The sequence below is a fragment of the Scylla paramamosain genome, chromosome 5, assembly GCF_035594125.1.
Source record: "Scylla paramamosain isolate STU-SP2022 chromosome 5, ASM3559412v1, whole genome shotgun sequence".
NCBI lineage: Eukaryota > Metazoa > Arthropoda > Malacostraca > Decapoda > Portunidae > Scylla > Scylla paramamosain.
In genome coordinates, this window is record NC_087155.1 from 1,722,151 (window position 1) to 1,739,930 (window position 17,780).

General features: G+C 44.1%; 1 protein-coding gene across 13 annotated transcripts in view; it reads left to right on the forward strand.

Annotated features, from left to right (window-relative positions):
• Positions 1–17,780, forward strand: part of LOC135100404 (uncharacterized) — an 85,686-nt gene that overhangs the window by 39,832 nt on the left and 28,074 nt on the right. For 3 of the 13 annotated variants that reach the window (XR_010268672.1, XR_010268674.1, XR_010268673.1), the window contains exons 1-2: positions 753–1,562; positions 9,752–9,926. Coding sequence is in view for 2 of the 13 variants with exons in the window: in XM_064003237.1 (XP_063859307.1) it covers positions 1,389–1,562; positions 9,752–9,926 (349 nt within the window). In the remaining 11 variants the exon portion in view is untranslated. Of the gene's footprint in view, positions 1–701; positions 1,563–3,337; positions 3,488–9,751; positions 9,927–17,780 lie in introns of those variants that run through there. The other 10 variants (XR_010268677.1, XR_010268678.1, XR_010268675.1 and 7 more) reach the window with 8 other exon arrangements.

A 17,780-nucleotide genomic window follows, 5' to 3' on the forward strand; every position in this document is an offset into this window, starting at 1 on the left:
ACTGTATTATAGGAAGCAGGATTACAAAAACATCAAAACACGCTTTGTATTTTCTGAGAAGAAGAAGCAACTGTATCATTTGCGTTCATCAATTTATCCTTTTTGTTCTCAGTCTCTCCAGGAGTGTTTGTAAAATATTATGGTAAGGAGAATTGCATCGTACCTTCTAAAAACCTCAAAATATTGCATGAGCGTTTTGCTTCCTGATGTCCTCCTCGTAAATTGTAGTATAAAGGAATGGGGGACAAATCACACACTCACACACACACACACACACACACACACACACACACACACTCACTCCAAAGACTATCTGTGCACGGCATGATCGACACTTATGAATTGACCGTAGTATTGTATTCAGATTACGCAGCCAAGATGGAAAGGATCAGTGTATGGGTACTTCTATATAGTGATTCGAAACGTGTGGAATGAGACTGTCGAAATACATCTCTACCTATACATGAAGGCTGGCATCTCAGCACTCCTTTCCCAATACGTATCGTCACTGGTCTCGAAATGTTTATTATAGAGTATGCACCGATACCTTTGTGAAGCGAGTGTTCCTTCTGAAGCCTTGAAGCATTACATGAATCTTTGGCTTTTTAGAGATGCCTTAATAAACTGTCTTATGTGAAGGACTGAGCGCTTATCATATCATATACTTCCTGTAAACGTGAAAAGCTTACATGAATGGGTCTCGGTTTGTTCTGAAGCCTTGAAACACTGCACAAATCACTGGCCTTCGGAAAGTGTCGTCTGTGGTGAAGTATTAAGTGCCAGTCCTCTCTGAAAACCTCAAAAGCTAACGTGAATCGCTGTCCGTATATTCTGAAGCCTTGAGATATTACATAAATCACTGACTTCCGGGAGGTGCACTCGTACATTGTCTTGTGTGAAGGAATGAGCGCTTATCCTCACGTGCGCCCTCTGAAAACCTCCAGAGCTACCTTCAAAAGCTGGCTGTGTATTCTGGGGATGAAAACATTGAAGGCGCACTCATACAAGGTGAAGAATTAAGCACACATCCTCACACGCCAAGATGAATGGTTCGCTGTGTACTCTGGGGATGGATGCAGCTCGTGTCAAGGTGTTCTCTTTCCAGAATAACCTTGAGTCTTCATAATTAATAAGCCCCGGCTGGGAGAGATTCAGCTGCCCCACTGCCCTTTACACTCCCGCCGCCAGCCACTCTGTTGTGAGCACCGTGGACGTGGGCACTGCTGCCAGCGTAGGTGTGGCTGTTGCTTCCTGACTAAACTAAAGTGTTTTTTTTCTGAAACACGACATAGTAAACACCTAAGAAAACCTGAACACATCGAAGGCAAACGAAAGAAAATTAAGTTGACGAAAAATTTTGCGGCATGTGGAAGCTTTAAATGCCGTGAATGATCCCTGGCCAGTGCGCATCGCTGTGTTTACATCCCCACGCCACCATGCGATCTCACCTCTTCGTCCCCCTGGTCAACCCCTTCGTACCCAAACCCCACGGAGTGTACGTTGTCCTCCAGGAACGACAACCGAGAGTCCGTGACATCTCCGCAGGGCGCTCAAGGACTAAGGTAAATACTACTGCTGGCCACACTCACGCGCCGCCAGCACCTCCAGTCCACGAGGGTCACACGGGTTGGTGATTAGGTGATGTTGAGGCGTGTGAAGGTTAATGTTGTAATGAGGGTGCTACGTTTTTGTTTTTCGCGCTTAGGTACGCGCACACACCCACAGGAACACAGGATAAGATGGAGAAGCAGTGTACTGGTTTGTAAGTTTGTAAAGACAGGATTTTGTAAGTAATGTAGTCATTTTCTTTGTTGTTGTTGTTGTTGTTGTTGTTATTGCTCTCCTCCCTTCTCCTCCTCCTCCTTCATCACCCCTCCACGTCTACACCCGCACGCCAAGAAGGCACTCAAATAAAAATATTGTATAAAAAATGTGTGTGTGCGTGTGCGTGTGTGTGTGTGTGTGTGTGTGTGTGTGTGTGTGTGTGTGTGTGTGTGTGTGTGTGTTTAAGGGCGAGTGAAGGCGATGATTTAGAGTGTTTTTAAGGTTCATGTGCAGACCATTACCACGCAGGAATCGCTCCTGGACAGGGTGTTGTCAGAGTCACTCAGCAGGCGCGGCGTGGTGTGCCGTCATGAGGAAGCCCGCCACTGAATAAAGAACTGGAAGGCACTCAGAACGCATACTTCACCAGCCTCGGAGGGAAACTTCTGCCGGAGGAAAATTTGAGGGAACCGAACCTCCAATGAGAAGCTCGAGGAGAGAGAGAGAGAGAAAAAAAAATACTCAACATCCTTGGTCTGTCCTTTACTTATAATCTGAACTGGAAACTTCACATCTCATTTCTAGCTAAAACAGCTTCTATGAAGTTAGGTATTCTGAGACGTCTCCGCCAGTTTTTCTCACCCCCCAGCTGCTAACTCTGTACAAGGGCCTTATCCGTCCATGTATGGAGTATGCTTCACATGTCTTGGGGGGGGAGTTCCACTCATACTGCTCTTCTAGACAGGGTGGAATCAAAAGCTTCTCGTCTCATCAACTCCTCTATAACTGACTGTCTTCAGCCTCTCTCTCTCACCGCCGCAATGTTGCATCTCTAGCTGTCTTCTACCGCTATTTCCATCCCAACTGCTCTTCTGATCTTGCTAACTACATGCCTCCCCTCCTCCCGCGGCCTCGCTGCACAAGACTTTCTTCTTTCTCTCACCCCTATTCTGTCCACCTCTCTAACGCAAGAGTTAACCAGTACTCTCAATCATTCATCCCTTTCTCTGGTAAACTCTGGAACTCCCTGCCTGCTTCTGTATTTCCACCCTATGACTTGAATTCCTTCAAGAGGGAGGTTTCAAGACACTTACTCATGAATTTTTGACCACTGTTTTGACCCTTTTATGGGACTGGCATTTCAATGACTTTTTTTTTTATTGGATTTTGTTGCCCTTGGCCAGTGTCCTTCCTACATAAAAAAAAATATATATATACATTATATATATATATATATATATATATATATATATATATATATATATATATATATATATATATATATATATATATATATATATATATATATATATATATATATATATGAAAGCTCATTCTGACCTCAGTTGAGTAAAGGTCTTCAGAGTAGTGCTGCTGTTTGACGGAAATTCGTCTGTTAAACGTACAGACACGTCACCCTACGGAAGTCACGTGACCAGCGGAAATATTTCCGGAATGCTGTTTTCGCCAATTTTATGAATGAAACAAATATTGTATTAAGAATAATATTATGAAACTTAATAATTCAATCCGTACCCTTTATTTGGTTGCGGACTTAACGCATTATCTGTCACTGTTAGACAACCAGAGGCTGTCAGTGATATTTGCCAGCGGAAACTGTCAGAAGAGACACAGACTTCTTTGGGCTTACGTGGAATTCCTGCAGCGTGAAGCATTTTGAGGTGCCACATCTATTACCAACACGTACTGCATCTTATATCATGTGAGTGTTACTCTGTATTACAGCTAATATATTAACATTGTCGTTGTTTCACTCTTCTGACAGTGCAAATACGTATTGTTAAGTTACCCTTAATTTTGTTTGTTACTTTCTCTCAAGATAGAAAACGAAGTGAGGATGCAAACGTAAACTTATCTGAAATGTATTTATCTTGTATGCTATCCAGTAAACGTACTTTGATGTAACTGAAAGTATTTTTACAACAGCTATCACCATGGCTACACGTCATAGTGTCCAAGAAAAGTGGTTGTCAAACGATTTGTTCAAAGCATGGCTGGCGAGAGTTAGAGACAAGAAACGGGCGTACTGTCGAGCGTGTCACAAATATTTGACAGCAGAAATTACTTGCCTCAAGCGTCACTGTAAATCAAGGCAGCATACTAACTTAGAAGAAAGGCGGCAGACCATACCAAGAAATAACGGTCAGTCTCCCCAACCAGGCACATCTCAAAATGACCAACAGAACTTCCACATTGAAGATCACGACTATCATGCACCTCCCCTTGTGACAGGTGGTGTGACAGGTGGTGTTGCTTACGCAACAATACTTTTGTCTGTATTCCTAGCGGAACATAATCTACCGTTCATCATTTGTGATCACCTCATAGACTTAAACAAACGAATGTTCCCAGACTCAAAAATTGCTGCTGAAATGTCCATGAAAAGAATGAAGTGCACAAATATTGTAAGCAAGTTAGATAAATTCTCCTATGAATGTTTGGCTGAGAAACTTAGGAAGTGTAAATTCAGTATTATTGTTGATGAAAGCACAGACTGTAGTGAAACAAAATCTTTGGCAATTATGAAAATATTTTGATGAAGAAGAAAGTGGTATCAAAATTGCTATGTTGGACGTGTAGATGTATATAATGGTGCCAACGGTTCAACTGGTCAGGGTTTGTTTAACATAACAAAACAGTGTCTGCTACTTGATAATATCCCATTAGACAATCTGGCTGGTTTCGCATCAGACGGTGCATCAAATGTGATGGGTAACTACAACAGCGTCACCAGCAGACTGAGAGAAGAACGTTCTGGCATTACTGTCTTTAGATGTGTCTTCCACAGCATCCATTTGTGTGCTAGTGAAGCAGCTAAAACCTTGCCTCGTGCATGCGAGGAATTGCCACGAAACATATATAATTATTTTGCACATAGCGGAAAGAGGAAATCTGAGTTTCGGGAATTCCAGGGTTTCTGCAATTTAAAACCGCATAAAATACTACATGGTAGTGCAACAAGGTGGTTATCATTACATGAGGCTGTGGCAAGGGTTTTGGAGCAGTGGAGTGCCCCAAAGGTGTATTTTCAGAGTAAGGTTTATGACTGTAGGTTGCTGGCTGTTGAAAACATTAGGAAGGCACTAGAGGATCAAGCAATAGTCTGCTATCTACATTTCTTGAATTACATTTTGCCACATGTAAATAATTTTAACTTAGTGTTCCAGAATAAAGGCCCAACACTTCATTTGATTTATGACAAAATATCTAGCCTGTATCGGTTTTTGGTACATTCCATTTGTCAGGAGCATTTACTTTGTAAAGTTCCCTTATATGATATCAACCCAGCAAACGGCAGCCTACACAAACCTGTTCATCAAATTTACCTTGGGGCAAAATTACACTCGTTGTTTCAGGCACCAGAATATGTGAATAATGTAGATATGATGACTGACATCAGGTTAAGATGTAGGACTTTTCTTATTGTACTATGTCAAGAAATCAAGAAAAGACTTGACTTAAATAATAAGTTATGGATGTTGACACGATATTTGCATCCTGGGAAAGTAATGGATCCCACCGCCAGAGCAAACATGTCATCCCTCAGCGACTTAATGGATGAACTGCCAAGGATCACCAATATGTATGATAAACAGGCTGTTCATAACGAGTGGAGAACTGTTCACTTTTATAAATTCCCAGACCATCTTAAATATCCAAAGTATGATATTTGCCTACTCTATGTTCATCTTATGACACTTACAGACGCCATGGGAAATTTCCAGTACCGGACTTTTGCTACATTTGCGCTTAATGTCCTGTCGCTTCCAACTTCCAATGCTGATGTTGAACGGCTATTCTCTAAACTGAATATCATAAAGCGAAAACAGAGAAATTGCCCCCACATGAATACTGTTAATCATTAATGGCTTTAAGTGAGATTTCACTTCAGCAAGGTGACTGTACAACATTTGGACCTAGTTTAGAAATGTTATTGTGTGTCTGCAACTAAATCTGATCATGCAGTATTGTTCATGTTGGTGGGTGATCACTTTATTTACTGTACATATTGCTTTCTACACACTAATCATTTTTTTTTTTTCTGCTAAACTAATGTATTTCGTTTTGATAATATATATATATATATATATATATATATATATATATATATATATATATATATATATATATATATATATATATATATATATATATATATATATATATATATATATTTTCCATAAGGCAAAATTTCCTTAAAACTTTGTTTTACATATGCCTTTTTTCTTAAACCTGCGTATAATTGCTACTTTATTCTAGATTTAGACCAGAAGTATTGGAAACACATTGTCGTTGACTTACAAGCTCTCAGCATCACATGGATAGATGGACAGAGACGTTGTATCACACCATTAGTTAAAAGTGCACTCTCTCTCTCTCTCTCTCTCTCTCTCTCTCTCTCTCTCTCTCTCTCTCTCTCTCTCTCTCTCTCTCTCTCTCTCTCTCTCTCTCTCTCTCTCTCTCTCTCTCTCTTTCTGTACCATATGTAGAAAATGCGCTATGTCTAGAAGCGATAGTGATGTCATCAGAGATAAGACGTGGGAACGGAAGTTGTAGACAAACGACATATATCGTACCGCTGTTTTTTTTTGTTTTTTTTTTCGTGCTGGTAACAGATGATCCTGCACTGTAACATTCCATGAATACACAAAGGGGATATGAAATGAATTACTTAGGGCAAAAACAAGAAAAACATGAGTGTAGTTACACTGTGGGAAATATAGTGAAAAGCCTTTGCCAGCACGTTTGTAATGTGCCTGGTGACAAAGGTATAATAAGCTTTATATCAGCGCTGATGCCATGGCCTCATCACGGGAATCAATTAACACTTGTTGTATCAGGGCTCATGTTATGGCCTCATCGCGGGAGTTGATTAACACTTCTAGCAGTTCTTCTTACTTTATCTAGCGAGGACGTTTGTGCACAAGCTGGGAACGTATCCTGAACAAAAAAAAAAAAAAAGGTCTTCTGCTGAACTGACTGTCATATGATATGATTTAAAAAAAGATCTACTGTTTTTGTAAAAGACCAAGGAAAAAAAAAGTGAGTGACGACGACAATTATTATCCTCGTCATCTTTTTTGGGCATTACGTTTATTAGACAGTGATGAAGAAATTGTATACAGTGAGAATGCAAATGTGGATAATGAAGGCGAGGATCTATTTGCTAGTGACGATGAAAATAAAGGAAATAATGAAGGAAATTATTCACAAGTATTGGCAGAAGCAAGTAATACTCAGTATCCTTACCTTTGTTATGCATTAGGTTGAGGTGACTTTCCTGAAGAAAATGAAACAAGTGAAAGTGATGATATGGAAAGCGACGTTGTACTCACCAGTGACGGTGAAAGCGAAGTAAGTCATGAAGAAAGTGATTCTGAAGAAAATGAAGAAAATGATAATGCTAACACTTACGTGCAAACCCATGATGTGTCCATACATGATGGCGATGAAAACGAACAAAATGATGGTGACAATTAATCACACAGTGACGGACTACATCATTATCTTCGTCATCTTTTTTTTGCATCAGGTTTAGAAGGCAGTGATGAAGAAAATTAAGGTAATGAAACTGTCTGTAGAAAATATTATCGAAAACTGGCCGGAAACACGTTTAAAGACTAACTACTAACCGTTCATTCCACACAAGTGAGCATTCTGCTGCAAGGCGAGGGAGAGGCATGCAGTTAGCTAATTCCTAAGAGCAGAGTGAAAAGACTCATAAAAGACCGCAACAGAAGCTGCATCGTGGCGGACACGAAGGTTGAAGACAGTCAGTTAGATGACAGCTAGCTGTTCATTACATCATACATCATTCCAACTGCAACTGCCAAGGTAAATATACCACAGTGTATATTTTGAATTTTCTGAAATGCAAGGAAGGCTGAAACAATTAATTTTATGTAATTATACAAAATGTTTCTGTATACATAGTCAATTTACAGAAGTGTCTGGTTACGTGCCGTACTTGATCCCGTTCTCTTTAGTTTTCACATCAATAGAAAACGGCGGAAATTTAACGTCACTGCCAGCTACGGAAAAAACGGCACCACTGCGAAGAAGGATGTGACGCACTGGACCATGTTTATGTATTAATTTAAATTACAAAATTTTTCAACATTTAGTATTTCCTTATAGAAGAGTAACTTTTCGTGTCATAGAAAAAGTATAAGGGCTTTCAAAAATATTCATACAGTTTTTAAGAAATAGGAGGAAAGACGAGTGTGTCTCGCAGAAATAGCCATTTACCATTGTACTGTAACAGTGCGACACCAGACATGGCCTCAAAACGAGCCAGGAAAGCTCCAGTCTGGACCTACATGGACTAAATAATGCCTGACGCTACTGTGTGCTTAGTGTGCAAGGACACACTTAAGTATGATGGAAATATTTAAAGTATGATTAAGCATTTCCCCACGAAACATCCATTAGAATACGCGGAGATGCGGGAAGAGTCTGTGCCAGATATGGCTGGGAGTCAGAGACCAGCAGGAGCATCACCAGTCACGGTGCAGCTTACTTTATATCAAACGATTGACAGGACTCTGTTCTACAAAAATTACTCTGCTAAGAAGAAGGAACTTGATCACCTTTTAATGAAAACAATTGTTCAAGATCTTCAGCCACTATCTATAACTGAAGATAAAAGGATTTAAAAGTTTCGTTCATGGCCTAAATCCTTGGCATGAGATGCCTAGTCAGTCGCAGAGTGTTGACGAGAACACATTTACCATTTCTTTATGAACAAGAAGTACAGAAAGTCCGTAAAGAACTTGAAAAAGCTAAAGACATTGATTGCATTGACCACAGACATCTGGACATGCAGGCAAACAAAAGGCTTTGTCACTGTCACACCACACTTCATTTCTCATGATTTTAATTTAGATCTGTTGTATTGGAGACAGTAATAACGACAAAAAATCATGCAGCACAGAATATAGCAGAGGAACTGACACATGTATGCAGTAAATGGGAAATTCTAGACAAGGTATATTGTGTTGTTACTGACAATGCTGCCAGTATGAGTTCAGCAATAAAGAACATCATGAATTTGCGTCATCTTCCATGCTTTGTTCATACACTAAATTTAGTTGTACAGGATTCAGTGAAAAATGTAAGAGAAATGCAAATAACAAAAGATAAAGTAAAACAAATTGTTGTCTTTTTCCACCATAGTGTCAGAGCCTCTGTCAAACTGAGCCAGCTTCACCTACAGCACGGTGTTCCTGTCAAGAAACTAATTCAAGACGTAGAGACTAGGTGGAACTCTACTTTCTATGTGCTGGAACGCTTCATTCAGCAAAGTGATCTCGTCACCACTACACTTTGCTTGCTGGGGAAAAATGACTTGTGCCTTCGCAGTGATGAGCTTAACCACATAAAAAAAAATGCAATTGCTGTATTAGACTATTTTGATGATACAACAAGGCGAGGAGTTTCTGGCGCTGGTGTGCTTGATAAAGCAAATGTTTGGGATTCGAGATTCTGCTTTTGAACGCGAATGTGTAATGAACCGATCGAAAATTATTGCATGTGTTTTACCTACATCTCGCTCGTGTGTGCCTTCATTGCGTAGCTTTTCAACAGGTCTGCTCCTTCAGTGTCCCTCTTGTCATCTAAAAATTACTAAACCCACAACATTACTTATACTAAGATCACCACCTTGCTTCCGTTTTCTTCGTCCCTTCATTTTCATTCTTGTCCTTGTCACCGTCGTCGTCCTTGACCTCCTCCTCCTCCTCCTCCTCCTCCTCCTTGCTCTTGTTTTTGTTGTTGTTGTTGTTGCTTTTGTTGTTGTTCTCCTCCTCCTCCTCCTCCTGCTCCTCCTCCTTTTCCTTCTTCACCACCACCACCACCACCACCGCCCACATCCCCTTTACAGTACCACCAGTCCCCTGAACAATCGCCACCCCTCACGTAAGCCCATAACCCAACGCTAACACCTGCCTTCCCTTGGTTCCTGCAGCAGAGGGAGGTGTTCCACGCGCCCTTCTGCACCACCTGGTTCTGTACGGCCTGGACGGGGCTCTTCTGCCCGCTCTGCCTCGCCTGCCACTCCTGCTTCCAGAGGGACAAGGACTCACTCAAGGTCTCCCTCAAAACCATCGCACAGAACTTCAGGGACCGCGGCGTCACTTTCAGTAAGTTGAGAGAGAGAGAGAGAGAGAGAGAGAGAGAGAGAGAGAGAGAGAGAGAGAGAGAGAGAGAGAGAGAGAGAGAGAGAGAGAGATCATTTCTGACTGCGCGTTGTAATCCCACACTCACGGCGGCACAACAGCAAGGAGAGGCGTCCCGAGCCCCGCCTAAGGACAATGTCTCTCTGGGGGATTTCTAGGGATGAGCCGCTCGAGCTGGCTGCCGCCTTGTTGTCCTGGGCACTGCTGAGACCGAGGCCAGGGAGGGAGGGAGAGAGGGAGGAAGAAAAGGGACTTAGCTTGGAGGAAGAGCTTGTCTCTGTTTTATTCTCTTCGCACGGATGATTGTTTCAATAGGGGAACCGAATTAGTTTATTTATTTGTTGCGAGAGATCCAAGCGCGATACATACAGTTACATGTGTATGTGTGTGTTTGTGTGTGTGTGTGTGTGTGTGTGTGTGTGTGTGTGTGTATTTGCGTGCGAGGCAGCATCACAACACACACAGAGGGCGAGTAGTGGCGCTACATCCCTGAGAGAGTGTCACGGGGACTAAGGCGGTTATGAGATGAAAGGTGGGCGAGAACTTCACACTCCAGAATAGATTCCAGCGCCTGATGTGAGAGAATCGGGAAGGCGTGACTTCACCTTCAGACATGGCAGCGATCGTGTCTCAGCCATGCAAGTGAAGCACGAGTCGAGGATAAAGTTGCCTTGATTTTTTTTTTTTTTTCATGTAGGAAGGAAACTGGCCAGGGACAACAAAAATCTAATAAAAAAAATGCCCACTGAGATGCCAGTCCCATAAAAGGGTCAAAGCGTGGTCAAAAATTGGTGGATAAGTGTCTTGAAACCTCCCTCTTGAAGGAATTCAAGTCATAGGAAGGTGGAAATACAGAAGCAGGCAGGGAGTTCCAGAGTTTACCAGAGAAAGGGATGAATGATTGAGAATACTGGTTAATTCTTGCGTTAGAGAGGTGGACAGAATAGGGGTGAGAGAAAGAAGAAAGTCTTGTGCAGCGAGGCCGCGGAAGGAGGGGAGGCATGCAGTTAGCAAGATCAGAAGAGCAGTTAGCATGAAAATAGCGGTAGAAGACAGCTAGATATGCAACATTGCGGTGGTGAGAGAGAGGCTGAAGACAGTCAGTTAGAGGAGAGGAGTTGATGAGACGAAAAGCTTTTGATTCCACCCTGTCTAGAAGAGCAGTATGAGTGGAATCCCCCCAGACATGTGAAGCATACTCCATACATGGACGGATAAGGCCCTTGTACAGAGTTAGCAGCTGGGGAGGGGGTGAGAAAAACTGGCGGAGACGTCTCAGAACATCTAACTTCATAGAAGCTGTTTTAGCTAGAGATGAGATGTGAAGTTTCCAGTTCAGATTATAAGTAAAGGACAGACCGAGGATGTTCAGTGTAGAAGAGGGGGACAGTTGAGTGTCACTGAAGAAGAGGTGATAGTCGTCTGGAAGGTTGTGTCGAGTTGATAGATGGAGGAATTGAGTTTTTGAGGCATTGAACAATACCAAGTTTGCTCTGCCCCAATCAGAAATTTTAGAAAGATCAGAAGTCAGGCGTTCTGTGGCTTCCCTGCGTGATATGTTTACCTCCTGAAGGGTTGGACGTCTATGAAAAGACGTGGAAAAGTGCAGGGTGGTGTCATCAGCGTAGGAATGGATAGGACAAGAAGTTTGGTTTAGAAGATCATTAATGAATAATAAGAAGAGAGTGGGTGACAGGACAGAACCCTGAGGAACACCACTGTTAATAGATTTAAGAGAAGAACAGTGACCGTCTACCACAGCAGCAATAGAACGGTCAGAAAGGAAAGTTGAGATGAAGTTACAGAGAGAAGGATAGAAACCGTAAGAGGGTAGTTTTGAAATCAAAGTTTTGTGCCAGACTCTATCAAAGGCTTTTGATATGTCCAAGGCAACAGCAAAAGTTTCACCAAAATCTCTAAAAGAGGATGACCAAGACTCAGTAAGGAGAGCCAGAAGATCACCAGTAGAGCGGCCTTGACGGAACCCATACTGGCGATCAGATGGAAGTTTGTGAAGTGATAGATGTTTAAGAATCTTCCTGTTGAGGATAGATTCAAAAACTTTAGATAAGCAGGAAATTAAAGCAATAGGACGGTAGTTTGAGGGATTAGAGCGGTCACCCTTTTTAGGAACAGGTTGAATGTAGGCAAACTTCCAGCAAGAAGGAAAGGTAGATGTTGACAGACAGAGCTGAAAGAGTTTGACTAGGCAAGGTGCAAGCACGGAGGCACAGTTTCGGAGAACAATAGGAGGTCCATAAGCCTTCCGAGGGTTTAAGCCAGCGAGGGCATGGAAAACATCATTGCGAAGAATTTTAATAGGTGGCATGAAGTAGTCAGAGGGTGGAGGAGAGGGAGGAACAAGCCCAGAATCGTCCAAGGTAGAGTTTTTAGCAAAGATTTGAGCAAAGAGTTCAGCTTTAGAAATAGATGTGATAGCAGTGGTGCCATCTGGTTGAAGTAGAGGAGGGAAAGAAGAAGAAGCAAAGTTATTGGAGATATTTTTGGCTAGATGCCAGAAATCACGAGGGGAGTTAGATCTTGAAAGGTTTTGACATTTTCTGTTAATGAAGGAGTTTTTGGCTAGTTGGAGAACAGACTTGGCATGGTTCTGGGCAGAAATATAAAGTGCATGAGATTCTGGTGATGGAAGGCTTAAGTACCTTTTGTGGGCCACCTCTCTATCATGTATAGCACGAGAACAAGCTGTGTTAAACCAAGGTTTAGAAGGTTTAGGACGAGAAAAAGAGTGAGGAATGTACGCCTCCATGCCAGACACTATCACCTCTGTTATGCGCTCAGCACACAAAGACGGGTCTCTGACACGGAAGCAGTAGTCATTCCAAGGAAAATCAGCAAAATACCTCCTCAGGTCCCCCCAACTAGCAGAGGCAAAACGCCAGAGGCACCTTCGCTTAGGGGGATCCTGAGGAGGGATTGGAGTGATAGGACAAGATAAAGATATGAGATTGTGATCGGAGGAGCCCAACGGAGAAGAAAGGGTGACAGCATAAGCAGAAGGATTAGAGGTCAGGAAAAGGTCAAGAATGTTGGGCGTATCTCCAAGACGGTCAGGAATACGAGTAGGGTGTTGCACCAATTGCTCTAGGTCATGGAGGATAGCAAAGTTGTAGGCTAGTTCACCAGGATGGTCAGTGAAGGGAGAGGAAAGCCAAAGCTGGTGGTGAACATTGAAGTCTCCAAGAATGGAGATTTCTTCAAAAGGGAAGAGGGTCAGAATGTGCTCCATTTTGGAAGTTAAGTAGTCAAAGAATTTCTTATAGTCAGAGGAGTTAGGTGAGAGGTATACAGCACAGATAAATTTAGTATGAGAGTGACTCTGTAGTCGTAGCCAGATGGTGGAAAACTCGGAAGATTCAAGAGCGTGGGCACGAGAGCAGGTTAAGTCATTGCGCACACAAACGCAGCATCCAGCTTTGGATCGAAAATGAGGATAGAGAAAGTAGAAGGGAACAGAAAAGGGGCTACTGTCAGTTGCCTCAGACACCTGAGTTTCAGTGAGGAAATGAAGATGAGGTTTAGAAGGGAAGAGGTGGTGTTCTACAGATTGAAAATTAGATCTTAGACCGCGAATGTTGCAGAAGTTAATGAAGAAAAAGTTGAGAGGGGTGTCAAGACACTTAGGGTCGTCGACAGAAAGGCAGTCCGACCTGGGGACATTTATGGTCCCCTCCCCAGATGGGGACTCCGAGGCTGGTGTAGGAGTCGCCATGATGATTTTAAAATTTTTGAGTGAAGGGTTTGTGTGTTATTAGGTGCTAGTAGTTTTGTGTGGAGGAAGAGAGTTGTCTTTAGAGGGCAGGCTGTGACTGCCCCCTTGTGTTGTGAAACACAAAGGGAAACGTACAGTGAGGTCACAACTGGGTTTAATGATAAGCTCACAGCACCCCTTGAACAGTGCTTCATGTCTAAAGCGGAGTGCTTTAGACCTCACTGGGAGTAATTATCGTTTCGGCAGGTGTCTACTGCCTCCTTCTGTTGCCTCGATGCAGTTACAACGAAGGGTTTGGCTCGATGCAGCCACAACGAGATTGTTGCCTCGATGCAACCACAACGAGCTTGCTCCTTCGATATAACTACAACGAGATTATTTTTCGATGCAGCCACAACGAAGAATTTGGCTCGATGCAACCGCAACGAGATTGTTGCCTCGATGCAGCCACAACGAGCTTGCTCCTTCGATGTAGCTACAACGAGATTGTTGCCTCGATGCAGCCACAACGAAGGGTTTGGCTCGATGCAGCCACAACGAAGGGTTTGGCTCGATGCAGCCACAACGAAGGGTTTGGCTCGATGCAGCCACAACGAAGGGTTTGGCTCGATGCAGCCACAACGAGATTGTTGCCTCGATGCAGCCACAACGAGCTTGCTCCTTCGATGTAGCTACAACGAGATTGTTGCCTCGATGCAGCCAGAACGAAGGGTTTGGCTCGATGCAGCCACAACGAGATTGTTGCCTCGATGCAGCCACAACGAGCTTGCTCCTTCGATGTAGCTACAACGAGATTGTTGCCTCGATGCAGCCACAACGAAGGGTTTGGCTCGATGCAGCCACAACGAGATTGTTGCCTCGATGCAGCCACAACGAGCTTGCTCCTTCGATGTAGCTACAATGAGATTGTTGCCTCGATGCAGTTATAACGAAGGGTTTGGCTCGATGCAGCCACAACGAGATTGTTGCCTCGATGCAGCCACAACGAGCTTGCGCCTTCGATGTAGCTATAACGACATTGTTGCCTCGATGCAGCCATAACGAAGGGTTTGACTCGATGCAGCCACAACGAGATTGTTGCCTCGATGCAGCCAGAACTAGCTTGCTCCTTTGATGTAGCTACAACGAGATTGTTGCCTCGATGTAGCCACAACGAAGGGGTTGGCTCGATGCAGACACAACGAGATTGTTGCCTCGATGCAGCCACAACGAGCTTGCTCCTTCGATGTAGTTACAACGAGATTGTTGCCTCGATGCAGTTACAACAAAGGGATTGGCTCGATGAAGCCACAACGAGATTGTTGCCTCGATGCAGTTACAACAAAGGGATTGGCTCGATGAAGCCACAACGAGATTGTTGCCTCGATGCAGCCACAACGAGCTTGCTCCTTCGATGTAGTTACAACGAGATTGTTACCTCGATGCAGACAAAACGAAGGGTTTGGCTCGATGCAGACACAACGAGATTGTTGCCTCGATGCAACCACAACGAGCTTGCTCCTTCGATGTATTTACAACGAGATTGTTGTCTCGATGCAGCCACAACGAGCTTGCTCCTTCGATGTATTTACAACGAGATTGTTGCCTCGATGCAGTTACAACGAAGGGTTTGGCTCGATGCAGCCACAACGACATTGTTGCCTCGATGCAACCACAACGAGCTTGCGCCTTCGATGTAGCTACAACGAGGTTGTTGCCTCGATGCAGCCAAAACGAAGGGTTTGGCTCGATGCAGCCATAACGAGATTGTTGCCTCGATACAGCCACAACGAAGGGTTTGGCTCGATGCAGCCACAACGAGATTGGTGCCGCGATGCATCCACAACGAGCTTCTTCGATGTAGCTATAACGAGATTGTTTTTCGATGCAGCCACAACGAAGGATTTGGCTCGATGCAGACACAACGAGATTGTTGCCTCGATGCAGCCACAACGAGCTTGCTCCTTCGATGTAGCTACAACGAGATTGTTGCCTCGATGCAGCCACAACGAAGGGTTTGGCTCGATACAGACACAACGAGATTGTTGCCTCGATGCAGCCACAACGAGCTTTCTGCTTCGATGTAGCTACAACGAGATTGTTGCCTCGATGCAGTTACAACGAAGGGTTTGGCTCGATGCAGCCACAAGGCGATTGTTGCCTCGATGCAGCCACAACGAGCTTGCTCCTTCGATGTAGCTACAACGAGATTGTTGCCTCGATGCACCTACAACGAAGGGATTGGCTCGATGCAGCCACAACGAGATTGTTGCCTCGATGCAGCCACAACGAGCTTGCTCCTTCGATGTAGCTACAACGAGATTGTTGCCTCGATGCACCTACAACGAAGGGATTGGCTCGATGCAGCCACAACGAGATTGTTGCCTCGATGCAGCCACAACGAGCTTGCTCCTTCGATGTAGCTACAACGAGATTGTTGCCTCGATGCAGCTACAACGAGCTTGCTCCTTCGATGTAGCTACAACGAGATTGTTGCCTCGATGCAGTTACAACGAAGGGTTTGGCTCGATGCAGCCACAATGAGATTGTTGCCTCGATGCCGCCAAAACGAGCTTGCTTCTTCGATGTAGCTACAACGAGATTGTTGCCTCGATGCACCTACAGCAAAGGGATTGGCTCGATGCAGCCACAACGAGATTGTTGGCTCGATGCAGCCACAACGAGCTTGCTCCTTCGATGTGTTTACAACGAGATTGTTGCCTCGATGCAGTTACAACGAAGGGTTTGGCTCGATGCAGCCACAACGAGATTGTTGCCTCGATGCAGCCACAACGAGCTTGCTCCTTCGATGTGTTTACAACGAGATTGTTGCCTCGATGCAGCCACAACGAAGGGTTTGGCTCGATACAGACACAACGAGATTGTTGCCTCGATGCAGCCACAACGAGCTTTCTCCTTCGATGTAGCTACAACGAGATTGTTGCCTCGATGCAGTTACAACGAAGGGTTTGGCTCGATGCAGCCACAACGAGATTGTTGCCTCGATGCAGCCACAATGAGCTTGCTCCTTCGATGTAGCTACAACGAGATTGTTGCCTCGATGCAGCCACAACGAAGGGTTTGGCTCGATGCAGACACAACGAGATTGTTGCCTCGATGCAGCCACAACGAGCTTGTTGCCTCGATGCAGCCACAACGAGCTTGCTCCTTCGATGTAGCTACAACGAGATTGTTGCCTCGATGCAGCCACAACGAAGGGTTTGGCTCGATGCAGACACAACGAGATTGTTGCCTCGATGCTGCCACAACGAGATTGTTGCCTCGATGCAGTCACAATGAGCTTGCTCCTTCGATGTTGCCACAACGAGATTGTTGCCTCGATGCAGCCACAACGAAGGGTTTGGCTCGATGCAGAAACAACGAGATTTTTGCCTCAATGCTACCACAATGAGCTCGCTCCTTCGATGTAGCCACAACGAGCTTGTTTGCTCGATGCAGCCACAACGAAGGGTTTGGCTTGATGTAGTCACAACGTGTTGGTTGTATTTATGCAGTAACATGGAGCTTGTTAGCTTATTGTACTGCCTCTACGCCAATAAAGTGTGGCTTTATACTTTCCGTGCAGCTCTCGGGGCCGCCTTGCCTCCTGGACGGGTGCTCGAAGAGAGTGCCCGTGGTGGCTATCGAAGAGACCCCTCTTACCTCCCGTTGGTTAACGGTCTGCTTAAGTAGCTGAAAGAGCTTTGCAGCTCCGTTGTGATGGGTGTCTCTATCACAGCAAGGCCATTGATGGCCCAAAGTCCAAATTTGTTTTACGAGAGAAAACAAATTTTTAAACATCTTTCCCACCACTTTGATCGTGTTGTACCAAATGTTACAAGAAATAGGTGTAATCCATTTTCATGGCAATAATTATGACAGTGATAATTTATAATCTGGATTTTTATAGCCCACGCCTCGGACAGTTCTGGATAATTATGAATTGTCCCCATTTAGACAGTGATGCTGTGACCTGTGTAGGAACGAGCCGTGTCCTCGTGTTCTTGGTTTTGTAACAGTCTCTTTGTCTCTGCGGCTGTTGTCGGTGACTCTTTTCTCTGTCTGTTTATTGGATTGTTTATGCGTGTTTCTCTGGGGGTCTACCC